This window comes from Panicum hallii, chromosome 8 (assembly GCF_002211085.1).
Source record: "Panicum hallii strain FIL2 chromosome 8, PHallii_v3.1, whole genome shotgun sequence".
Taxonomy (NCBI): domain Eukaryota; kingdom Viridiplantae; phylum Streptophyta; class Magnoliopsida; order Poales; family Poaceae; genus Panicum; species Panicum hallii.
This window is the reverse complement of record NC_038049.1, coordinates 348,929-369,936: the sequence shown is the minus strand read 5'-3', so window position 1 is coordinate 369,936 and position 21,008 is coordinate 348,929. Positions and strand designations below refer to the sequence as shown.

Genomic DNA, 21,008 nt, shown 5'->3' with positions numbered 1-21,008 from the left:
TTCTTCCTCACAGCCGGCAACCTTTCGCTTCCTCCTCACGGGCCGGCGGCCCGATTCCCCTTCTGTTCTTCCTCGCGGCAGGCCCTTCCCTTCTTCCTCACAGCCGGTGCCGGCACCCAGCCACCCCCTCCCTTCTTCTTCGCGGTGGGCTCCTTCCATTCTTCCTTGCAGCCGGCGGCATGGCACCTCTCTTCCCTTCTTCCTCGCGGCACCTCCTTCCCTTCTACCATGGACGGCAGTTGCTCGAAGGGATGGGGTGCCGTTCCCGCCCCTGCGAGGAAGGGGTGCGGCATTGAATTGCTTCCTAGAATTTCAAAGATTAATATCATAGACTCCCAAACAATAGAATTCGAATTATACCATTTCAATATCATGGCTGTTTTGGTATTGAAATCAATTTCAATGTCGTGCCCTCCAATATTGATATCCAAACGGAGCCTAAGAGGTTGGGAGCTGGAAAAAGTAGTTTCTTGAAGTGATCCTCTATCCTAATTTTAAGAGTTTATACTAAGAACTAAGAAGAATCACTTTGAGCCATAACATAATTTCTCTCATATTATTGTGACAATGTTGCTTGCAAATTCAAACTTGCATTCTTCAATCGTCCTTTTATTACCTTATCATCATCTGCCACTGTGGTCTGTGCAAACGCTACTAACGAATTTTTTTTCTTTCGACGAACGGCAACAGACACGGGCCCGCCACAGCCAGGAATAATTGGACCCACTTGTCATGGCACAATACAAGAGCCTCTTTGGCAGGGCTTCTTGAACGGCTCCAAAACCGGCTTCTTAAGAAGCCCTGCCAAACGGTGGAATAGGAATAGCTATAGCCGGTGAAGCCCCGTAAAACATGGTGATTGGAGCAGTTTAGGGGTGTCCAAACCACAAAACGTGGCTCCGTCAAGCTCTAGCCGCAGCTCCACACTCGCCTGCAAGCTTTGCCCCGGCAGCCTCTTTGCGCGCTCGACCTTCACATCCTCCTATTGCTTCTCCTAGACGGTGACGGGAAGTTATAGCCGCGGCGGAGGTCATGACGGTGGCGGGAGCCCGAGCGGCGGCGGGAGCACGAGCGGCAGTGGGCGCAGGCACTGCGGGAGGCCCGCAGCGTGGTGGTGGGCGGGGCCTGCTGCGCGAGGTAGGGCAGCAGCCGGCGGCGGGAGCACAAGGTAGTGAAGGCCGGCGGTGGAAGAAGAGGATAAGAGGAAAACGAGCGCTAGAGGATAAGGAGGAAAGAGAAGATGGAAAGAAAAGAAAATAGAGAGAAAGGATAAAAGAAAAATAAGAAGGAAAATAAATAAGAAGAAAAGATAAAAAATAGAAAAAACATAAGGGCATTATAGACATTTCCTTCTTCAATCTATTCATAAAAAATAATCTATCTATAAATATAAGTGAAGCTATTTTATCAAACATTTTCTAAAATAGGTTGAGCGCTCCAAGCCAGTCACTAAAGACACGAAAGTCTCGGTTCTCGACGACGTTCTCTCTCGGCCGCCTCCTGCAGTCCTGCACCTGCAGCTGCAAGGAAAGCACAAATTCGCAGCAGAGACTTCCAAGTGGGCCCATGGCCCCCTGTCAATACCTTAGGTCACTGACTGCCGGGCCGCCTCCAAACTTTTACAATCTAGCCCTCCTAGTCCTACCTCTCTCGCACCGCCCTTCTCAAAACCCTAGAGCAGAGCAGAGGTGAAGCTGGGCGTCCGGCATCGAATCCAAGGTGAGAGAGAGAGAGAGATTGAGATCTCCCCCAACCCCGACCCAATCCGCCCTGGGTCACCTCACCCCCACCTGATCCGTGCAGGTTCCCGCCGCTCTCCCGCACCTCGCGCGACCTGGATCTGACGCGCCTCCCCTTCCCGCCCCAAGCCCTCGCGGCGGCCGCCGTACTCGGGCTCCTCGGCGGCCTCCTACTCTATATGCTTCCCCGGAAGCGGGGGGTCGACGCCGGCGAGGTCCAGGACTTGCACAACAAGGCCCCCCGACCCGCCGCCCCCGCACCCGCCCAACACCAGGACAAGGACGACCGACCAGACATGGCCGCCAGGGCGCCCGAGATCGATGAGGACCTCCACAGCCGCCAGCTCGCCGTCTACGGACGCGAGACCATGAAGCGCCTATTCGGCTCCAACGTCCTTGTCTCTGGACTACAGGGACTCGGCGCTGAGATTGGTATGTCCTGCCTGATTAACCTTGTTTATTACTCCTCCTGCTCATTAATTTCGAGCTTAGATATATGCACAGTAATAAACTGATAGGGCGGGCTGGTTACCTTAATTGTGCTCTTTTTACACCTTGCCCGATCTGATCTTGCAAATCAAACTGTTAATGTTGTGGTTACCATCCAAAAAGTTGATCCTTTCCTTCCCCAGTTAGTTACCTCAAGAACCTTACTGATTATTTCCACGATTGTTTAAATATTTCAATAGCAACTTGTAGAAACAGTAAGCTTCAATAGGAGGGGCAATTATCTTAAAAATTTTCGATTCTCTTACAAGAACTCTAATGAACGTGTTCGATCTTCAACCCATAAATGTATAATTTATTTTCCCTCATTTTTCTTGTACTAGTGCTTTTCGTCGTTAGGCATGAATATGATGGCATGATGCAGATCAGTTACTTGAGCTGGAATCTTTATCCGTGTCAACTGAATCTGTGTCAGTGCAGCGTCGCCCCTAACTTTCAGAATGTTGGTCTCTAAGCAACCTATGATTTCAAAGCTTTCTGCAGTGCACATGTGCATTAAGCCAATCATTAGATTTGACATACATTTCTTATTGTCATCCTGAAGCTGCACTAACGTGATGGTCGCTGGTCAGTTAGATCTGATGTGTTACTTGACTGATTGAGATTTTTTTTAATCAGCAAACTGTAGCTAACCTTGTTGCGTTTTTGAATTTTTGATGCAATGCTGGTAGTCACAGGCACAATTTGGGAGCTTCAGATGTGAAAGCAAAATATGTCTGCAATTTATCTTGTTTAGCTTGTGAATTTTTGAAGTGGTTTTGAGAATTCAGATTGCTAAAGTTTATGAGGCCTTTGGGTTATCTTTTGTTCATTCTATTTTTGATACACTACTTACTTAATGCCACTTGATTCCTGCAGCAAAGAACCTTGTCCTTGCGGGTGTCAAATCCGTAACCTTGCATGATGATGGCAAAGTTGACCTATGGGACTTATCAAGCAACTTCTTCCTCTCTGAGAAGGATGTTGGTCAAAACCGTGCTCAAGCGTGTGTTCCAAAGCTTCAAGAGCTTAACAATGCTGTTATCATCTCTACCATAACTGGTGATTTGACCAAGGAGCAGCTTTCTAACTTCCAGGTACACGAGCATGAAATGAGCTGTTGTGTGCATATATGTGTATTGTAAAAAAACATGTTTAGGCTTTGTAAATTGACCAACAATCAGGATAAATATTTTAGTTCGGTGATACAAAAGTACAAATTCTTATGGTTATAATACTGTAACTATAACTATTCACAATATGTTGAAAGAGAAATTTATGTTGAGAATACAACTTAGAAAAACAGTGGCATGGCCAACACGCGTTGTGAAAATAGACTCAAACAGCCCTATTGTATCGTGCCAACTACACAGTAGAAAAGTCACGTAGAAAACTACAAAATGGTTTATCAGCATCTGTTCTGTTGACACATATTATCAACTTAGTGCATCTTTTATTGCATATATATTCTGCCATATGCCAGCATTGTTGCAAAGAGTTTTATTTCAGAGCCATGTTCCTGTTTCAAGTGATGGCAACTATTTTTGCATGATAACTTAAGTATGTTTGGGAGAGCTCCAGTGTATTTTGGTGTCTCTAGTTCTATGAATTATTTTACATGGTGGCTCATCTACAGTATTTTAGACTAGACTAAAAGTAAATGCTTAAACCACTTTATTTGAGCCTATAAGCTCCATAGTGTGACAAATTTGGAGCTGGATCTCTCCCAAACCGGTCTTTAGCTGTAAACCTAGTTGATTTATTTTATGGTGCTCTATGGAATATATTAATATATGCTTTTTGATTTAGACTTAGTAATATTTGTCTGCTCTTTATTCTCAAAGACTGAAGCTGATAACTTCGTGACCAACTTGCAGGCTGTGGTATTTACTGATATCAGCATAGAAAAAGCAGTTGAGTTTGATGATTACTGTCATAGCCATCAACCACCAATTGCTTTCATTAAGTCGGAAGTTCGTGGTCTTTTCGGCAGTGTTTTCTGTGACTTTGGTCCTGAGTTTACTGTTTTGGATGTTGATGGTGAGGAGCCACATACAGGAATCGTGGCATCAATCAGCAATGACAACCCAGCACTTGTTTCTTGTGTGGATGATGAGCGTCTGGAGTTCCAGGATGGTGATCTAGTTATTTTCTCTGAAGTGCATGGAATGACTGAGCTCAACGATGGAAAACCAAGAAAGATTAAGAGTGCTAGGCCTTATTCTTTTACTCTAGAAGAAGACACCACCTCATATGGCACTTACATTAGAGGTGGTATTGTCACACAAGTGAAGCCACCCAAGGTTCTTAAGTTCAGAACCTTGAAGGAGGCAATCAAGGAGCCAGGAGAATTTCTCATGAGCGATTTCTCCAAGTTTGACCGCCCACCTCTTTTGCATTTGGCCTTCCAAGCTCTGGACAAGTTTAGGACTGAGTTGCTGCGATTCCCAATTGCTGGTTCAGCTGACGATGCTCAAAAGCTTATAGATTTTGCTATTAGTATTAATGAAAGTCTTGGTGAAAGTAAGCTTGAAGAAATTGACAAAAAGCTCCTGCAGCATTTTGCAAGTGGTTCCAGGGCTGTTTTGAATCCTATGGCTGCAATGTTTGGTGGTATTGTAGGTCAGGAAGTTGTTAAAGCATGCTCAGGGAAATTCCACCCACTTTACCAGGTTAGAATCTGCTGTTGCTTTCTTGAATATAATATTCTACGCCCTGCTAGCACAAATGCTTGATATTTTATACAAGATCAGGCGAAACATTTGAAACTTCGACTGTCTACAACTTTAACATATTTAGTTTGGAACATGAAGGTCATATGTTGATCTGCCTTAACTTTCATAATACATAAGTTTATAAGATTACTCTAGTAGAAAATAGTTGCCAAAGTCACACCTTGGAGACCGTTATAAGTAAAAAGTGTCAAATATTTTGATCAGAGAGAATATATGTTTGCAGAAAATTTGTAATATTAATGTACTTTCTTGATTTTTGCAGTTCTTCTACTTTGATTCTGTTGAATCACTACCAGTTGAACCGTTGGAGGCCAGTGATTTGAAGCCGGAGAACAGTAGATACGATGCACAAATTAGTGTATTTGGGGTTAAGCTTCAAAAGAAACTGGAGCAGTCAAAAATCTTCATGGTTGGTTCTGGGGCTCTTGGATGTGAATTTTTGAAGAACCTTGCATTAATGGGCATTTCTTGCTGTGAGAATGGGAAGCTGACTGTGACAGATGATGATGTTATAGAAAAGAGCAATCTCAGTCGCCAGTTCCTCTTCCGTGACTGGAACATTGGGCAGCCCAAGTCCACAGTTGCTGCTACTGCTGCTATGGCAATTAATCCTAAGCTTCATGTTGAGGCCCTTCAGAACAGGGCAAGTCCTGAGACTGAAAATGTGTTTAATGATGCCTTTTGGGAGAGCTTGGATGCTGTTATCAATGCCTTGGACAATGTGACTGCAAGAATGTACATTGACTCCAGATGTGTGTATTTCCAGAAGCCACTTCTTGAATCTGGGACTCTGGGTGCTAAGTGCAACACGCAGATGGTCATTCCACACCTAACAGAAAACTATGGGGCATCCAGAGATCCACCAGAAAAGCAGGCGCCTATGTGCACTGTACATTCATTTCCTCATAATATTGATCACTGCCTAACGTGGGCAAGGTCTGAGTTTGAGGGTCTGCTAGAGAAGACTCCCACTGAAGTAAACGCGTTCCTGTCAAATCCTAGTGGATATGCTACTGCTGCAAGAACTGCTGGTGATGCACAGGCTAGGGATCAACTTGAGCGAGTTATTGAATGCCTTGACAGAGACAAGTGTGAGACATTCCAAGATTGTATTACCTGGGCTCGGCTTAAGTAAGTTTTGTCTATCTCTTTTGCACAATTTGTTATGGTCCATTTCGGAGCTTCATACACCTGCTTAGTTTCACGTTTATATGTTGTATTATAATGTGCATGCAAGTTCTTAAATGTGGAAATACGGCTGCAAAAGTTTTTGATTATGCTATCTGGCATCTATTTCACAGTGCTCCTGTTGAATTATAGATCTAATGTTTCTTGCTCTGTTTTCTGTTGATGGCTTATTTTAGGTTTGAGGATTATTTCGCCAACCGTGTGAAGCAGCTGACGTTCACCTTCCCTGAAGACGCAATGACAAGCTCTGGTGCTCCTTTCTGGTCTGCTCCTAAGCGGTTCCCACGACCTCTGGAGTTCTCATCTGCTGACCCCAGCCACCTCAACTTTCTGTTGGCTGCCTCGATACTAAGGGCAGAGACATTTGGAATACCCATACCTGATTGGGCCAAAAACCCAAAGAAACTGGCTGAAGCTGTTGACAAGGTCATCGTACCTGATTTCCAACCAAAACAGGGGGTTAAAATAGAGACAGATGAGAAGGCTACTAATCTATCCTCTGCATCTGTTGATGATGCTGCCGTCATTGAAGAGCTTATTGCAAAGTTGGAAGCAATTTCCAAAACATTGGCACCAGGATTCCACATGAACCCAATACAGTTTGAGAAGGTCAGTATGTCCAATTGGTCACATCTAACCCCATGTACTGTAGCTTTTAGCTGTCTGTTGGGTATCGACATGTCTCTAGAATTAACACTCATGTGTTAGGTATTTAGAAATCAGTGAATTGTCTTGAGATTTAGAGTGCTGAGATATTCTTTTATATGCAGGATGATGACACCAATTTCCATATGGACTTGATAGCTGGCTTTGCTAACATGCGGGCAAGGAACTACAGCATCCCTGAAGTTGACAAGCTGAAGGCAAAGTTCATAGCTGGAAGGATCATCCCAGCCATCGCCACCTCGACCGCAATGGCCACCGGCCTCGTCTGCCTGGAGCTTTACAAAGTCCTCGCTGGGGGGCACAAGGTTGAAGACTACCGGAACACATTTGCAAACCTTGCAATCCCCCTCTTCTCCATGGCGGAGCCTGTGCCACCCAAGACAATCAAGCACCAGGACATGTCCTGGACTGTGTGGGACCGCTGGACCATAACTGGCAACATCACGCTGAGGGAGCTCCTGGAGTGGCTCAAGGAGAAGGGCTTGAACGCTTACAGCATATCCTGTGGCACCTCGCTGCTGTACAACTCGATGTTCCCCAGGCACAAGGAGCGGCTGGACAAGAAGGTAGTGGATGTGGCAAGGGAGGTGGCCAAGGTGGAGGTGCCCTCTTACCGCCGCCATCTGGATGTCGTGGTGGCCTGTGAGGATGACGATGACAATGATGTGGACATTCCTCTTGTGTCGATTTACTTCCGTTGAAGAGCTTACATGATCCCGTGCGATGTTTGCCAGAAGGGTCAGTGTTACAAGTTGTTGCGTGAGCGACTTTTAAGCCACATACTCTGCTGATTCCCGTGCTACCATCCGGGTAGAGTTGGTTGAGATTTCTCACGGAGATTGGTGTCACCAATATGAAATTTTAAAGCATAACATCGTGATAGTGAATGCATGGTATTGCCATCTTGGTACTTGAATGCATGTACTAATATCTGTGTTTCTGGGAGTCTAATCTCTCTCTCTCTCTCTCTCTCTCTCTCTGTGTGGCATCTTGTGCGCTTTTTGGCGTAGAAATTGTAGTTTGTGTTTTGCGACATCGAACCCCAGGGAATCGTTGTCTGAACTGAATGCCGGCCTTGATGATCCATGCCACGAACAAGGATGAATGTATAAAAAAATAAAAACTGCAGACATGCAGAAGCATAATCGAAAGCAAAAGGAAGGGGACCAGAGTGTAAATTGAGGGGTGTTGCGAGAATCGAACTCGCGACCTCTCGCACCCGAAGCGAGAATCATACCACTAGACCAAACACCCAGTTTGGTTGTGACTGGTATCGTGCAAGTTGTGTGTGACCCACGCCGACCTCATCTTTCTTTTCTTTAAATACTATAGATGAGGTGAACAACCTACCATTCATGACTGACACATCATGAAAGGTACACCAGGAAGCTTTCCTCGTAACTTGTAAAAATAATTACACTAGCTATATAGTATGTGAGAAGATTGTTTAAATGTCATTTGACTACAACGATAACAACAACTTAGCCTTTTGTCCCAAGCAAGTTGGGGTAGGCTTAATATTATTTGACTAAAAACAAATAATTTATTATAGAATTTTGCCGCAAGCACGTTTGGTCTAACCGAGAGGAGAGGAGAGGAGATAATTAGTAATAAAACAATAAAAAAGATCATCGTCTGAAAAGAAAAGAAAAGAAAAGATCATCATACCTTGCTGGCTACAAACGGACAGACATCCTTCAAGTCCAGTCCACCAAGGCACCGAATTGCACTTGGATAGATATTGGTTCTGCATCCTGCCAATTGCTTCAAGCCTTTCTTTACAGGTACGCTCCTCTTTTCCTCAATCTCTCTGCAGGTAAGGTAGGTCCTAGCTAGCTGTTGGTTTTCGATCGTTGGCTTAATTATCGAGCTCCTTTGATTCCCAGCAAGGCACTGGCTGTTGCCTCCTGCTCTGAGGTGGAAGACATCGGCTGCTTGCTTGCTTGCTTGCTCTGTCCCGAGTGTTTCTTTACTCTGCCGTCGGTTTGAGTTCGACTTGTGTCAGTCCATGTCCATCCTCCTGTGCCTGTTCTAACTGTGACGAGGTGTGTCACAAGAACAAGGTGTGCCACAACAACTTCATTCATGGATTACGACGAATTAAACTGGTTGGTTGCTAGCTTCCTGTCTAAACATTTCTGTCCAAAGTGAACCATAAGAACTTGATGAACCTACTTGGTTACTGCACATGCGACGAGCCGTTCACAAGAATGATGGTCTTCGAGTATGCTCCGTGCGGATCCCTCTTTGAGCATTTGCATAGTGAGTGATCCAACTCCGTCCGTCTCTGTATCTTACGCTTGGAAAAAAAATAATGATTGTTCACTGAATAATTTCTTGTCATGTTTTGCAGTTCGAGAAGCGGAAGATTTAGACTGGCCTACACGGCTGCGCATCATCATTTGAGTAGCATACTGCTTGGAGCACATGAGCCAGCTCGACCCACCTGTGATGCCAGCCGCCCTGAGCTCCTCATCCATCTACCTCACCGAGGACTACGCGGCCAAGATCCCGGACATCGAGTTCTGGAAGGACGACAAAGATGCAGCGCCGCGAGATGAAGAGAGCATCGTGTACAAGTTGGGCATCCTGCTGCTGGAGGTGATCTCCGGTCGGCTGCCCTTCTCCGAGGACCACGGCCTGCTCGTCCTGTGGGCGTCCAGCTACCTCGACGGCAAGAGGCCGCTGAATGGCATGGCTGATCCGATGCTGAGGTCGTCCGTGCCTGACGAAGATTTGGCGGCGCTGTGTGATGTTGTGAGGCTGTGCATCCACTCCGACGAGGAGAAGAGACCGAGGGGTATGGGTGAGGTTGCGAGGCTGATGAGAGGCGTCACCGCCTTGTCGCCGGAGCAGGCGAGCCCGAGGGACAGCCTGCTGTGGTGGGCCGAGCTTGAGATTGCCTCCACGGTGGAGTGAGTCCGGGTGAAATTCAGAACCAAAAGCCCGGCCCCAAATGATAACTACTATACTGAATGTTCCTCTCTCTTTTTTTGTTCTTTTGACATCACTTCCTTTTGCTGCTGATCACTGTGAATGTGCAAATTTGTACAAATGGAGAACAGGAAATGGCATTTGTAACTAGAATGCGCTGTCTGGTATTATACTACTCTTCAAGACTGTGATATATGTTTGCTAGAATGCTGGGCATATCAAGTTTGCAGATGTACTTACCATGCAAACCAAGTAAAGAAAAAATCACAAATCTCATCTAAGCTGAGATTCTTTCTTTTCTCGTCACAGATACTTTCACCATTTGCCAAGTCTTGTTTTGGCCCTTTGTTCTACAGCAAACATTACCCAATGTTTGGAAAGGCGTTGGTTGATCCATTTCATTCGTCAGACGAAAGCAAAGCAAGTCTTAGCTCTCAGCTGACAAGTGCTGCCACGCCCGCTTCAACACTTCCAATAGTACTCCGATGGCAACCGCATCCGCTAGCACCCACCCGCCTCCTTCCACCCCCAACGACCACGACGAGGACGAGGATGACGAATTCGACGACGACGACGACCTCGATGACGAAGCCGACGACGAGCCCTCGGCGTCCCCGTCCGAGGAGGCGCGCCTCGAGGCCGTGCTCCGGCGGCTCACCGCGGATGAGGTCCGGATCCGGGTGTACCAGGTCACGATACGGGGCTGCGCCCGCACGCGCCGCGCCGCGGTCGAGGCCGCGGTGGGCCCGGACCTCGCGCGCGCCGCCACCGTGCGAGACCTCGTGCGCGCCGCCGCCGCGGCCGGCGACCGCGTCCGTCGCCTCGGCGCCTTCGATACTGTCTCCATCACGCTCGACGCGGCTCCGCCAGGGATCCCCGGCAGCGCCGTCGTCGTACTCGTTGACGTCGCAGAGGCCCGCGGCCGCGCTGCTGCCGAATTCGGCGTCTTCGCCAACACACAGGTGCACATCCAGCAAAAAAGTGTCTCCTTTTTTTTTTTTGTTTTACAGAATTGATGACTTGTCTTGCGTGATCCAATGGTCATAAGGTATTCAAGTGCACTCAGTTCACTGCTTTGCTTCACCTATTTACATTAGGCTTTGCATTCTTTAACCCTTGCATCGGTTCAGAGACCTCACGCCACAATCTAAGCTAATTTGAACTAAAAGATGGTGCTTCCATTGGACAGTGCGATCTTATGGACTGCTGCTCAATACAATTAAGCGGATTTTACTGATCTGCTTGCTTTCAGAATGATTAGACAAGGCCCATGCTACATAATTTTGATATTAGCTGGTGTTATGCTAGTATCTGCACAATGTCTTGGATGATTGGAAGAACTACTAGGACAATTGAGTAGTACCTGTTTACCTTAGTTTGACTTATTTCAGAAAAAGATGGGACATGTAGTTCTTGCATTTAGTTGGGTGTGGATCGGGCTATCTTCAGGAGCATTGTGGAATGGACATGTTTTGGTTCTTGATTCCCAGTGCTCTGGTTCTGGAGCAAAGTCAACTAGTTTCCTTCACTTTCTAGTACAGAATTGCAGTGTTTCTAATATTCTGCATTAGTAGACTTTTGCATGTCCTGTTATATCCCTATATATATGCCAAAGTCATATGTGTTCCGCAAAATAGCTTGGATGAAAATCATTCCAGGATATGTCTCATGGATTATCCATCACTTAGCATGATCAGTCTGCAGAACCTACTCTGTAGCCGTAGGATGCCATGATGGCTGATAATTTAGTATCACTATATCAGATGGATGACCCCAATTGGTTCCCAAATTCACTTTCTCAAGTCTCACCAATTTTTTTTTGGGTCATGTAAACATTTTTGCAGACTAGATCATGTTCACTGGAAGGTTCACTGAAGTTGAAGAACCTATTTGGATACTGTGAGGCCTGGGATGCAGCAGGTGCTCTTGAATTAGATCAGACAACAGAACTAAGTGCTGGAGTGGAAATGCCTAGAATCGGAGTGATACCAACTCCGCTGGTGGCTAGAATATCATTTCTGTCTGAGGACTGGTTAAAGTCCTCACTCAAAGAACACCTGATGGGCGTTTCTGTTGGTTTGCTCTCAACCATGAACCACAACCTTGCTTACAATTTGACATGGCGAAAATTAACTGATCCAGCACGCATGTCATCCAATTCTGTACAAGAACAGTTAGGACATAGCCTTTTGTCCTCTGTTAAGTATGCATACACGGTTGACCAAAGGGACTCAAGCATAAGGCCTACACGTGGATATGCTTTTCTGTCATCTTCTCAAGTAGGAGGTCTTGCACCAGGTAGCAAATATTCACGGTTTCTTAGACAGGTATATCTTGACTTCCTTTGTGCTATATCCTTTGCCTTGCTTGAAAATTAGAGTTTACACACTACACCTTTTAATTGAATCCTGAACGACCCTTATTATTGCCTTTTTCTTCGATATTCTGTATTGTATTTGTACCTCCGGTTCTGCCAACTTCATTATCGATACAGACAATGCAAACTATACTTAGTCTACATTTCTCCCTTTTAGATATACATTTTGTTGTCTGACCACTGGCCAAGGTCCAAACAAAAACTTTCAAATTTCTATGCTCTGTTAAAGCACCCAAATGGTAGATTCCTTTTGTCCAGTCCTTTCTCATTGCACAAAAAACAACTAGTTCAAATTTCGGTGAGAATAATTTCATCTCTTTTATTTCCTAGAATCTAATGCACTGTACATCAGTACTTTTCTTTATTAATAACTGAACTGATTTGACATGAAACATATTCATTCTTTTCATTGTTCCCTGTTAGGAATTTGATCTTCGAGTGGCTTTGCCTCTGGGTGTGCTGAATGGTGCTCTCAATGCCGGAGTTGCGGCAGGAATCATCCATCCATTGGAAAGGGGATCCACTGTCTCACCGCTTTCAGAAAGGTTTTACTTGGGAGGTAACAGGTCTCTTGTATGCCGCTTGGGTGGACCATCATCACTCTTAGGCTTCAAAACAAGAGGACTAGGAGCAATGGAATTCAGAACCTGTGACCCCAATAATTCTGAAAATGGTACTTCCAGTTGTCCTGAGCTAATTGGTCTTGGTGGTGACATAGCAGTGGCAGCATTTGCGGACCTCTCCTTTGATATACCTCTGAAGCCAATCAGGGATCTAGGAATTCATGGCCATGCATTTGTCTGTGCTGGAAATCTTGGTAAATTAACTGAGTGTGATCTACGGAAATTCCCCCTTACCAACTTCCTACAAACGTTCAGGAGTTCTGCAGGATTTGGTGTAGTCCTGCCAACCAGATTGTTTCGCATAGAGGTTTGCCCTTGACATTCTACAGCTGTGCCACTGAAGTTATGAGTGAAGTACGTTATTTTGTTTTCTTACTTGCTCTAAACAAGTGTTTCTCCTCTTGTCCAGATAAATTACTGCCACATCCTGAAACAGTTTGACCATGACAAGGGAAAGACAGGCATACAGTTTAACTTCGCTTCACCCTAATTTCATTGGCAAGATGTTCACATGAAGATGAATTGTTGTATTTTTTTCTCACTATTCTGATTTATTTATTTATTTTTCCTTTTGACAAGAGCTTACCTTGCACACTCTTAAGTGATAAATTGCTTGTTCTGGGCTGCGGATTTGATGTTATGACTTGTAAGTGAAATAGCCTCTAGCCTAGTGGGCAGAGCACCTAGGTAGCACCCAACAGGCTAGGGTTCGAATCCTCGCGAGAGTGAATTTATATGGCTGGTTTTTTTTTAAAAAAAAAATCCCCTCGACGGCTACACCTGATTGAGACCTGATTGGCATGTTTTTCAGAATTTGACAGAGGCTAGAAAACTAACACTAAACCCTTGATTGGCGTGTTTTTGAAAAATTTGACAGAGGCAAGAAAACTAACACTAAATCCTTGCTGGGTTACACTACACGGCTACACCTGAAAAATTATAAGCTGGAGTAGAAACGAGAGCACGGCCCCACACGTCTCCCGCCATGGAAAAAACTCCGAACCCTAGCTTTTGTATGCCCCGCTTGGTTGGACCATTGTCACAACAGAATTGAGAATTTGTGGCCCCAATAACTCTGAAAATGGTCTTGGAGGTGACATAGCAGTGACAGGTGACAGCATTTGCTGATACCTTTGATATACCTCTAAAGCCGCTCAACGATCTAGGAGTTCAGCCATGCTTTTTTGTTGCTGGAAATCCTGATAACTAACTGAGTGATCTTTGGAAATTTCGGAGTTCTGCAGTATCTGGTGGTGTAGTTGTGCCAACCAAATTGTTACACATAGAGGTTTTCCCTTGTCTTTTTTCCTAGAGTCGCTGAAGTTACCAATGAAACACATTATTTTGCTGCCACGTCTTGAAATAGTTTGATCATGATAAGGGAATGTAATTTGCCCTAATTTCATTGGCAATACGTTCTCATCAAGACGAATACTCGTGGCAAGAGCTTATCTAGCAATCTGTCTCTGCCTCCCTCTCAAAAGGGCCCTCGGACACTGTAAGTGAGAGATTGTTTGTACTGTGTTCAGGATTTAATGTTTTGACTTGCAAAGCACAAAAAGCAAAATCAAAAGAGATAGGGAGCTTTAGTTTTCAATGCTGACCTGAATGTTCTGGACAAGAATTGATGGAATTGTGTTGTACAAAGATCTGTGTCTATAAACCAGTAGTAATCGGAAACTACAGATAGCAAATGCAGACGCGGAAAAGTAGGAATGTCAAATGCGGATGCTAAATGCTCATCTGCAGGCAGTGCAGTTTAGGTCGTGAGTATGGCTGGGACTGCCAACCCCCAAGTTGGGTATGAATCTGTTGCGTATATGCTGGATGGATGTCTAGCTAGCCTTACTGATGTGAACTCCAAAGTAGACCCTTCTTGTCCCATATATTTGTTGGACAAGAGAACTCCATCTTGTTTGGAGACAGACTGACAGTAGATCCGTCGTTTTCATCCATTAATACTATATATATTCTGGAGTATTTGTGTTGCTAACAGATTAATATTCTGGATGATATATTCTGGAACATTTGTATTGCTGATTTTTCAAACTGAAATTGTGATAAAAATTTCTATATATATGCTGGAGCCTGGATTAATTGGACTGCATGGGTAGTGGACAATGTATCATCCAGAGCAGCACCTTCCAATTTCAAAGGAGATGATGGGGACATTTCTATCCAGGTTCTATGTACAGATAGATCGATCGCAGACGACTGGCATTTTTTTTCAGCAGGTGCAGGTGAGGCAGCCACCAAGCTTTGACGCAGGCAACACACATAGGTCAGGTCAGGTAGGGTTGATGAATTTAACTTTGCTGCAAAAATGGATCACACATAGCCAGAATTGAAGAAAATTAAGGTAAAGAAGAAGGAAAGAAAACAAACTCATGAGGTACGTATGATGAGCAATAGTAGTAGCAGGCAACAACTAACATTTACACTGCTAAAAGGTAGTACTAGATGCATGCATGCGGTAGAGATAGATGTCGCTCTCTTAAGAATGAATTTTGGAAATAGAAACAAGAGTGAGTCAAAAGAGGAATTAATTAATTGTGTACAAGACGTACCGAAAAGATAAAGTGGCATGAGATTATTAATTTACATGCATCGTCGTGCAACCAGAGTTTAGTTAAGGTGTCCCGTGTGCCATAAGTAGTGCTAGTACATAGGAGACACGCTGCTAGTCACTGTACATTTATATATATATGATTAATTGGCGATCTACTGGCTAGCTAGTGACATCTTTCAAGTACGTACTGCTTCAATATATCTGTTGTCTGGTCATGCGTATATCTATCCACAATAATTGACATGAAATTTTTGTTTGAATCAAAGCTAGGTAGCAAAATTACCACTGAAACAAAAATAGTCTTTTTTTTAACGAACCAGGCAGGAGATGCCTGCCGATTATATTAGAAAGAAGATGGAAGCTCAGATTGAACCTAACCACCCAAGCTAGATAGAAAGCTAGAAAGAAGAATGTGATATATTGTGCGGACTGGAAAAGGCACTCAACTTTTCTGAAACCACCTACCGTCCATCTGCTGATATGATCGAGATGAGCTAAACTTTCTGGTCATGCATGCATCCTTCAATCAGTTATTCCCCCGCGCGACCCGAATTATATTTCTTCATTCCCCCGGCCTCTCTTCTAGTCAGTCGTTTGTTACCAGCTGATCGATGGAGACAGAGATATACAAAGCTGCCTACTACAGACAAAAATATTAGTTACCACTGGTCATGACCAATAATATTATTCATCTATATCTATATATAAGAAGCCAAAGACTTTAGGGCAACTGCTGATTATAGTCCACACAGTACTATTTTTTTCTATAAGGTTGTCAGTTAGTAGGATGGATTAATTGTAGTCACCTTTTCCCAACCTCTTTTCTTGATGGGCTAGCTAGCTAGATAGCTTCTTTTTCAGAAACCCATATATATAAAAGATATGGATCACTTGTCATATATGTATCTGCTAGTTACATAAGTCATCAGATAGATCGATAGATAGAATGATCCATGACCTCCTCACGCACTTCTACTTTCTCTTCTCTGATTAGCTTCTTCTGAGAGTTAGTTAGATCCATCGGCGTGACGAACGCTATGATGCAATATAATATATAGCAACAAGCTAAGATATCTGCAGTCAGCTCAGCTCATGGAGGGAAGTACCAAAGAATTATTGGAGTACTCCAGCTCTACTACGGATCATCAGCTGCAGTCGTCGTCTGCCGAGGCGGAGGATGCTGCTGCTGCCGCCGCCGATGTGCCTCACGACGGGAGCTCCAGCAATAATAGCAGCACGGTGGAGCTGGATGAAGCCGGTGGCGGCGGGGACAGCAGCAGGAAGACCGCCGCCTCCCCGTCGTCGGTGCGCCCCTACGTCCGCTCAAAGAACCTCGCCTCCGCTGGACGCCGGAGCTGCACCACTGCTTCCTCCGCGCCGTCGACAGGCTCGGCGGCCAAGTTCGTAAGCGATCACCTCCGATCCAAATTATTATCTAGCTACCTAGGTTCATGCCAGTCCTTTAGTAATCATATCTTTATGATCTTAATAATTCACATCTGTTTCATGCATGCTTGTGTATGATCTGGTCGTAGGTGCAACTCCCAAGCTCGTTCTTCAACTGATGAACGTTAAAGGCCTCAGCATAGGCCATGTCAAGAGCCACCTCCAAGTAATCTAGCAGCTTCACCCTTCTCTTCTTTATTATTGTTATGTACTCCAATAATAGATAGACTTGATTGATTTGCACCTAATTTTACTACTTCTAATTTCGATCATATCCCTAGCTTCCATGGTTATGAGAGATCGATCTTAATTTCACCATGTGGGTTTTTGGTGGTTTTCAGATGTATAGGAGCAAGAAGATTGACGACTCGGGACAGGGTAATAAGACTAATTCATGCATGGATAAACATCTCGGTTTTTTTTTATTTCACTCTGTTAATACTTACTAATAATATATGTATATACTGCTGACCTGGTAGATTTTTACTACTCGTTTGCAGTGATAGGTGGTTATTCATGGAGAGATGATCATCATCCGTTGCAACAAGAGGGGGGGCAAGTGTACAACCTCGGCCATCTTTCCGCTTGCATCACGGCCAGACTACTGGTGCTGCTAGTACGACTACCCTATTGTCAGCAAGGTAGTTGGATGGATCCTTGGCTGCTCATGGAACGTATAGGAGTACGCTTGCAAACAAAATCCATTAAATTCCTATGCCTTTTTGTTAGCTCGCACATGATCGAGTTGGTTCAATTCAATCCAGACCTTAGCTTGTTCTGACTAATTAATAATCTCATTATTGAGTTGTAACGATGAACTAGGTTTGGTGCATGGCCCCATCATCAACCATACTGGCTTCATGGTCACCATGTTCTTGGATCCAAACCCTACTACTCATCAGCAGCTGAAGCCGACCCACCATTCCTTAGAACACGAGCTCATTATGTACTGGAGCTTCGATTCTTCAAGGGTGTTCATCATATCAAAATGACCGATCCATGAACAATCAAATACGACTGTCGCGCGAGGAGGATAAAAACCACCATGATCCTCTTGATCTCGAACTCACATTGGACATTGGGCCACGGCAGGATAATAATAAGAGAATAAAGAGATCAGGTTCTAGCTGGGGCAGAGAAGACGGTGAGAGAATGCGAGGGATCCACAAGTGGAGAGTGCTACTGATACTGGGCTCTCTCTTTCTTTCTTCTCATCTCATCCTCCTGCGAGGACCAGTAGTGGCAGCATTGTCCTAGGTGCCAGTATGGATAAAGAAAAAGCTCATCCAACAAGGACAAGTACTCTTGATCTCACCATATGATCAAGTGCGGTGTGGTGGTATCTTGTGGTACTTGTCCATGTATGTAGGGACACGTATCATAAATACATATCTCAGAGCTATCAATTATTTATACATATATTGATCTTTTGAGTTTACCTATGTTTGTAAGTGGTACGTCTGAATTTATTTTGATGCTTTTTACATATGATTTTTATGTTCAGCATGTGTAGTAGTTTTCTTTAAAAAAATTAAAATAATATTATTTTATAAAACTATGAAAATAGGTGAGGAAATTAGAAAAAATATAGCTCTGAGTAGTATATCGGTCAACCAACAACTGACTAGAGAGAGATAAGCAAAGCGAAAGCCAAGATGCAGTTATCGGCTACGAAATAACTGATGCACGCCTTGCCAAGTTTCCAGTAGGCCATCGGGTGCAGGTAGCATTTATCAAATAAATAGATTTGCAATTTCCCAAATCGGCACTCAATTTTTTCAATTAAATTTATATCATTTAAAAAAACAGAACCAAATGCTCCATTTTACTAAGTTTTTGTTTTTTTTGTTGTTTCTTACAGGCTTCCAAATCTAGTATTTTTGTTGTTCATGAACTTAAAATATTCTATCCCTGAGTATATGGACCCTAGAATTACGGTTTTTTTCTTACAAAAAAATAAAGGAACAGAAACACAAAAAAAAAGGTGTAATCCTAGCATATCCCATGAAAATGTAGGTCGGAAGAAAAATCCATGAGAAAGATGTAACTAGAAAAGAATTGAAAATTGTAAAAGAATATAAATTGGTGCCATTTTTCTTGAAGGAAGCTGTATGTTTGCCTTGTTTAACCAATTGAGCAAGAGATTATTACTTTAAAAGAGTAGAAAAAGAGCTCCGGGACACCACACCATAACAACGGAGAGAGATTTGTTTGCAACACTGCTGGCTGGCTCAGTTCAGCTCATGATGGAGCACCAAGTAAAGCAGTAATAATATGATGTAACTTGATCAACATTATTTATGCAATAAATAAAAATAACGAAAGGGAGATCGAGGAAGGAGAAGAGACCCTCAAGTGTGGAGTTGGACTGCATCTGAGCTGCAGCGCCCTCCTATTTTAAAGTCATCACAATTCACAAGTCTTGTTGGACGACTGCAGGTGCAGGCAGGCGAGGAACAGATCCAACCAGTCCAGCAGAAACAAACAGCAACAGCTGATTGGGCACCCCGGGAACATGTGGACGGAGAACCCGCTGGTCCGGGACGCCGGCGCCGCCGTGCTCACCGGACTCGCCGCGGCTGTCGTGCTCCGCTTATGGGAGGAGGTCGCCAGCCGCGCGCTGCTGGAGCAGGTCATGCTGCATGCCTTTCCTCTTCTTCTTCCTCCTCGCACAACAACTACTAGACTTTTCATGTCGGAGATTGACTTGTGTTTGTCCCACGACCGAATCAGCTCTGTCCTCTGCAATTTGCTTTCCACTGCTTGTGCTAGCAACAGGTTCGAGTTGTGGACTTGTGGTTCCAATTCGTTTGAAGCTGCCCAGAGTGAACCCCGCACCCACACCACACAACCACCAAACTCTAGTACTGCATCTTTACTAGTCTATATTCTGAACCATGAAAACTCGAAAACTTATACGCAATTATTACTATGTTCTAAGCTTATCAAAAAAATTCAAAAAAGAAGATGAATTTATTGATTATTTTTTTTGCCGTGCATTCTAGAAACTTTGCAGGAAACTGGTGCACATAACTGTTGGATTAGTGTATTTCCTCATGTGGCCTTTGTTCAGGTAATTCATCAGGTAGGCCGGCCTTTGTTGTTGGAGCCGTAGCCCCCATCTGCCTTTCTGAAAACAATTTCCTGCCCAATGCAGTTCAGATGATGTGTATGCCCCGTTTCTTGCTCCGCTTATTATCGTAATCAACATCATAAAGGTGACAGTGATTGGGGTTGGTGTGGTTAAAGATGAAGGCGTGGTTAACTCGATGACCAGGCATGGGGACTACAGGGAACTACTCAAGGGTCCCTTGTATTATGCCTGTGCTATAACTCTGACAACAATAGTGTTCTGGAGGACATCACCCATCTCAATCGCCGTGATCTGCAATTTGTGTGCGGGAGATGGTATTAGCTCTGCTTCTTCTTCTTGCTGCCATTAAAATTTGTTCCTGTTTGTGTAGTTAGTAACAGAAGAAGAGGTTGCTCGATCTGACTCTAGCAGAGTCCCCTCTTTGATTCTTGTGGCTTCCTTTGATCAGGTGTTGCTGACATAGCTGGGAGACGATTTGGGCAAGTGAAGCTCCCTCACAACCCTGAAAAATCGTATGCTGGCAGCATTGCGATGTTCATGGCTGGTTTCATCGCGTCAGTGCTGTAAGTAACAGGCTATATGACAATATCTACTACATTTTTAGTGAAACCTGAAACTAATGTGGTGTGATGTGCATACGGATCCAGGTACATGTGCTACTTCAACATTTTCGGGTTTGTTGAGAAGAGCTGGACTATGGTTGGTGCCTTTGGTGCCATATCCCTTGCTGCAGCAGTTGTGGAGTCGCTGCCGATCAGCACACGCCTTGACGACAACCTGACGGTTCCTCTGGCATCTGTGCTGGTCGGTGCCCTGGTTTTGTACTTCATTGGAGCCACAAACCTGTGCTGCATGAGCACTGATGACAGCAGCAGCAGCAGCAGCCTTTCAGCAGTCGCTGAGATGGTGTTTGCAGGCAGCAGGAGCAGCAAGTAGCCGCAGCCCAGAAGCAGCTGCACCTGCAGAGAGAGGAATGCTATGCTAATCCTGATATGTGTCGGTACCCTCGTCTTTTGTTAACCATGTTCTTCAAATCTATTATGTAACAAAGGAAACATAGGAAGGGGAATGAGTTCTAACTTGTTTGAGAGAAGATGAAAGCTCGATGGTAAGCAGCAGAGTCTGCAATGCGTTTGTGAAAATGCAATGCT

The 21,008-nt window shown here is 44.4% G+C and overlaps 4 protein-coding genes, 1 non-coding gene and 1 pseudogene across 7 annotated transcripts; 5 read left to right on the top strand and 1 right to left on the bottom strand.

The window, feature by feature from the left end:
* The first annotated feature begins 1,581 nt into the window (after positions 1–1,581).
* Positions 1,582–7,765, top strand: LOC112902353 (ubiquitin-activating enzyme E1 2). Of its 2 annotated transcripts, XM_025971388.1 has the most exons (7): positions 1,582–1,719; positions 1,804–2,171; positions 3,105–3,322; positions 4,103–4,897; positions 5,223–6,091; positions 6,325–6,757; positions 6,919–7,765. In XM_025971388.1, the coding sequence occupies exons 2-7, from the start codon at positions 1,919–1,921 to the stop codon at positions 7,513–7,515; spliced, it is 3,165 nt and encodes a 1,054-aa protein (XP_025827173.1). In that variant the 5' UTR covers positions 1,582–1,719; positions 1,804–1,918; the 3' UTR covers positions 7,516–7,765. The 2 variants fall into 2 exon arrangements, with proteins under 2 accessions (XP_025827173.1, XP_025827174.1); XM_025971389.1 differs by having other exon boundaries at positions 1,676–2,171.
* Positions 7,766–7,996: 231 nt separating this feature from the next.
* Positions 7,997–8,068, bottom strand: TRNAP-CGG. The gene has a single exon. It is a non-coding gene; the product is annotated as a tRNA-Pro (tRNA).
* A 393-nt stretch (positions 8,069–8,461) lies between these two features.
* Positions 8,462–9,898, top strand: LOC112902357 (protein MALE DISCOVERER 1-like). 2 transcript variants are annotated; one of them, XM_025971397.1, is made up of 4 exons: positions 8,462–8,598; positions 8,701–8,922; positions 9,024–9,076; positions 9,168–9,898. In XM_025971397.1, the coding sequence occupies exon 4, from the start codon at positions 9,242–9,244 to the stop codon at positions 9,731–9,733; it is 492 nt and encodes a 163-aa protein (XP_025827182.1). In that variant the 5' UTR covers positions 8,462–8,598; positions 8,701–8,922; positions 9,024–9,076; positions 9,168–9,241; the 3' UTR covers positions 9,734–9,898. The 2 variants fall into 2 exon arrangements, with proteins under 2 accessions (XP_025827182.1, XP_025827181.1); XM_025971396.1 differs by having other exon boundaries at positions 9,013–9,076.
* Positions 9,899–10,193: 295 nt separating this feature from the next.
* LOC112901909 (SAM50-like protein SPAC17C9.06) lies at positions 10,194–13,388 on the top strand. Its single transcript, XM_025970774.1, has 4 exons — positions 10,194–10,710; positions 11,593–12,075; positions 12,549–13,055; positions 13,158–13,388. Exons 1-4 carry the CDS (start codon positions 10,234–10,236, stop codon positions 13,236–13,238), a joined length of 1,548 nt encoding a protein of 515 aa, XP_025826559.1. The 5' UTR covers positions 10,194–10,233; the 3' UTR covers positions 13,239–13,388.
* Positions 13,389–16,209: 2,821 nt separating this feature from the next.
* Positions 16,210–17,346, top strand: LOC112903477 (annotated as a pseudogene).
* Positions 17,347–19,112: 1,766 nt separating this feature from the next.
* LOC112902701 (probable phytol kinase 2, chloroplastic) lies at positions 19,113–20,950 on the top strand. Its single transcript, XM_025971868.1, has 5 exons — positions 19,113–19,395; positions 19,769–19,836; positions 19,921–20,171; positions 20,306–20,420; positions 20,505–20,950. Exons 1-5 carry the CDS (start codon positions 19,279–19,281, stop codon positions 20,791–20,793), a joined length of 840 nt encoding a protein of 279 aa, XP_025827653.1. The 5' UTR covers positions 19,113–19,278; the 3' UTR covers positions 20,794–20,950.
* The last annotated feature ends 58 nt before the right edge of the window (positions 20,951–21,008 follow it).

What these genes read in the sequence shown, in the direction of transcription:
- LOC112902353 (XM_025971388.1), top strand. Translation starts at nt 1,919, where the DNA reads ATGCTTCCCCGGAAGCGGGGGGTCGACGCCGGCGAGGTCCAGGACTTG. An exon ending in AATTCCACCCACTTTACCAG is followed by an intron (nt 4,898 to 5,222) that starts GTTAGAATCTGC and finishes TGATTTTTGCAG; the next exon opens with TTCTTCTACTTTGATTCTGT. An exon ending in ATTACCTGGGCTCGGCTTAA is followed by an intron (nt 6,092 to 6,324) that starts GTAAGTTTTGTC and finishes GGCTTATTTTAG; the next exon opens with GTTTGAGGATTATTTCGCCA.
- LOC112902357 (XM_025971397.1), top strand. Translation starts at nt 9,242, where the DNA reads ATGAGCCAGCTCGACCCACCTGTGATGCCAGCCGCCCTGAGCTCCTCA.
- LOC112901909 (XM_025970774.1), top strand. Translation starts at nt 10,234, where the DNA reads ATGGCAACCGCATCCGCTAGCACCCACCCGCCTCCTTCCACCCCCAAC. An exon ending in GCGTCTTCGCCAACACACAG is followed by an intron (nt 10,711 to 11,592) that starts GTGCACATCCAG and finishes ACATTTTTGCAG; the next exon opens with ACTAGATCATGTTCACTGGA. An exon ending in CCAGATTGTTTCGCATAGAG is followed by an intron (nt 13,056 to 13,157) that starts GTTTGCCCTTGA and finishes CCTCTTGTCCAG; the next exon opens with ATAAATTACTGCCACATCCT.
- LOC112902701 (XM_025971868.1), top strand. Translation starts at nt 19,279, where the DNA reads ATGTGGACGGAGAACCCGCTGGTCCGGGACGCCGGCGCCGCCGTGCTC. An exon ending in GCCGCGCGCTGCTGGAGCAG is followed by an intron (nt 19,396 to 19,768) that starts GTCATGCTGCAT and finishes CGTGCATTCTAG; the next exon opens with AAACTTTGCAGGAAACTGGT. An exon ending in GGTTTCATCGCGTCAGTGCT is followed by an intron (nt 20,421 to 20,504) that starts GTAAGTAACAGG and finishes ATACGGATCCAG; the next exon opens with GTACATGTGCTACTTCAACA.